At 37.5% G+C, this 2685-nt stretch overlaps 1 protein-coding gene across 1 annotated transcript in view; it reads left to right on the top strand.

The window, feature by feature from the left end:
• The window catches only part of GPATCH11 (G-patch domain containing 11), a 17612-nt gene extending 16914 nt beyond the window's left edge, over positions 1 to 698 (top strand). The window contains exon 9 of the mRNA XM_007945072.2: positions 643 to 698. Within this exon, the coding sequence (XP_007943263.1) occupies positions 643 to 698 (56 nt within the window). The remainder of the gene's footprint in view (positions 1 to 642) is intronic.
• Positions 699 to 2685: the final 1987 nt, after the last annotated feature.

Raw genomic sequence — 2685 nt, 5'->3', positions numbered from 1 at the left:
TGGTCAATGACATGAGACCAAAGTATATGTGAACTGCTGTATGAAAAGTGAATTTACTCTGTAAATCTTCACCCAAATCAAAATAAAATTAAAAAAAAAAAAAGAAAGAAACTGGTTTTAGAAATAATCGAGACCTCATAATTGCATCTAACTTTTCAGAAACTAAAAGCGCAGAAAGGAAATTTTCAGTCTACTTCAGAAGAAAGAATTTTACAATCTCTTGAGAAAGATGGTATTTTTCACTCTTTAAAGATTCTTTATTCAGCCACAGTTATTTGAAAGAAATTCATATTAAATTATTAGAACTAATTTTTATATAGTTGGATGGCATATTGTCCTGAAACCATAAAAATGATGTATTTTGAAAGCCACCCCATTTGGGGGTTTTTTAGTTATACAGGAAAAAATGGTTTAAAACTTGCCAAATGTTTTATGGAGCCAAGCACATCCTCTTTGAATACATTTACCTAAGCTATCTTTGCTAGCCTGTATTAAAGGACTTTGTACTTGACTTTGAAGAAGGTGTAATTATTGTTACTTTTATCCTTTCCTGATTTAGTAAAATAAGTAGCCAACACAGAAAATCAAATGTACAGTTTATTGTAAAATATTAATCTTTTGTTTTCCCCACATAAATTACAGATAAAGACGACCTTTCTTCAAATTGCCCAGGACCAACTTCTGCAGATCATGACTAAAAATATTTCCAATAAAGTGGAACCTGTAAAAATGTTCATGTTTCCTGAACAGTTATTAGAATTCCCAAATGTTTTATGCCAGTAAACAAAGAGGGCCTTCATAAAAGGTTTTATACATTTTTGTACGTTAGAAGGATGTAATTGTTCACTGGCTTGAGAAAATATGGGATGGTATTTTAGACCACAAGTATCACTGACATGGCCAATTACATGTAATTGTACTGTAATGCTTCTGGGATTTAAAGACACCAATAAGTAACCCTGTTCTTCCCCTCTTCATTTTGGAATAAATTGAATAATAAGACATGAGAGTCAGAGGGAGATCCATAAATCAGCTTTGTTAGCGATGAAGCTAAAATAGAGGTTGACTTGTTCTCCAGTCAAGCTCCCTAATATTTCTTACTGATTGGAGAGAGTGGCAGGCCTCTTCCTTGCAGGAGCAGAGCCCACCTTTGCATTCTGAGACCTGTTAGCTCTCAAGGTTAGAGAATCCACCAAGGCTGACCCACACATGCTCAGTTCCTTTTCATAGTATCTCCAATAAGATGAGATACTTCTCTATTGGGAAGAAATGAATGAGGGTTCAGAGAGCTTGTTATACTTTTCTCTCCCAGTGAGAGGTTCTCTTCCTTTGATGTACTCATGAGGAGGCTGGAAAAGTGTTCCCCAAAATAACACTGAGGATAGAGGCTCTATTCCAGTAGCACTACTAAAGTCTAATCAGTTTTAGAAACAAACTAATCATGATGCTTCTGGCAGAATCTTGACTTTCCATGAAAATAATGTAAATCCAGTGTAAGTGATCTGTTTTTAAGTTTTGGCTAAAGAAATTTAAGAATTAAGGGGAATATTAAATACCATATGGCCCAACTACTTAGGAACCCCTTGACAAGATTCCCAGCATATGGTAGTCCAACTTCTGTCTTCATTCCTCCAGCCAGAGAACTCAGTGCTCTAAAACAGACCATTTCATTGCTGGCTAATTCTAAAAAAATTTTAAAGTTGTTTTCCCATCTTAAACTGGACGCAGCATACCTATAATTTAACCAAACAAAGACATGCCATGTGGCATGCCACTGGGGAGTCCCATACATACATAGTTGGACATCAAAATCAGGAATCTTTTTTGATGTTTACATGTCTAACTTGTCTCCCTCTGTAATTTTGATTCAGCTGTGGTATATTCATTAGCCTCACATGCATGTGAGAGATGGATGATGAATAAGGAAGACCACAAAAGAATTGATAAATTTTCACTTCCGGTAAGATGGAGGAATAGGCAGACAAGCGACACAGACCCTCATCAACAAAGAAAAGAAAAACCAATTGACAGAGATACAGAAAATAATCCTAGAACCCTGAGCTTTGAAAGGAACTATACAGAAATGGATTAGGCACCAACTAGTGGAAAAACTGAACGAAAACAGTGAGTACAGAGACGGTCAGAGCTGCAGAGTATCAGCTACTCTGACGAGACCAACAGCCTGAATATTTCCAAGTGGTGTTGACCTGAAAATTGACCTAAAGATTAGTCCTGGTCACCAAGGGCTGCAGGCACAACTGCTCTGGTGGCCTATGACTAGGAAGGGAAACAGCAAGGAGGGAGACAACCTGAGCTGTGGACTTCCTGCTGTCTGGAGGGTGCAGCCATTTTGGATATTTAAAATGATCGAGGGCACAGCCATTTTGAATGTTTACAAGCAGCAGCCATTTTAGATATTTAAAGTGACCAAGGGCGTAGCCATTTTGAATGTTTACAAGTGGCAACCATTTTGGATTTTAAAGTGATAGCATTCTCATTCAGATTCCAGGGATCTAAGAACAGGCTCTGTTTGCCAGGGTCAGCAAGGACATACAAGAGGCTGACAAAGAAAAGGAGACAGGTGGTGAGTGTATAAGTGCTGTCAACTAGTGAATAGAGCAGCACAGCACAGTACCTTGCCTGTATAGATAACACACAAACAAAACAAAATGGAAATTGTAGGAA

The sequence above is a fragment of the Orycteropus afer genome, unplaced genomic scaffold, assembly GCF_000298275.1.
Source record: "Orycteropus afer afer isolate SDZICR_OR568_19922 unplaced genomic scaffold, OryAfe1.0 scaffold00131, whole genome shotgun sequence".
Classification (NCBI taxonomy): domain Eukaryota; kingdom Metazoa; phylum Chordata; class Mammalia; order Tubulidentata; family Orycteropodidae; genus Orycteropus; species Orycteropus afer.
This window is presented reverse-complemented; position numbering and strand designations above follow the sequence as displayed.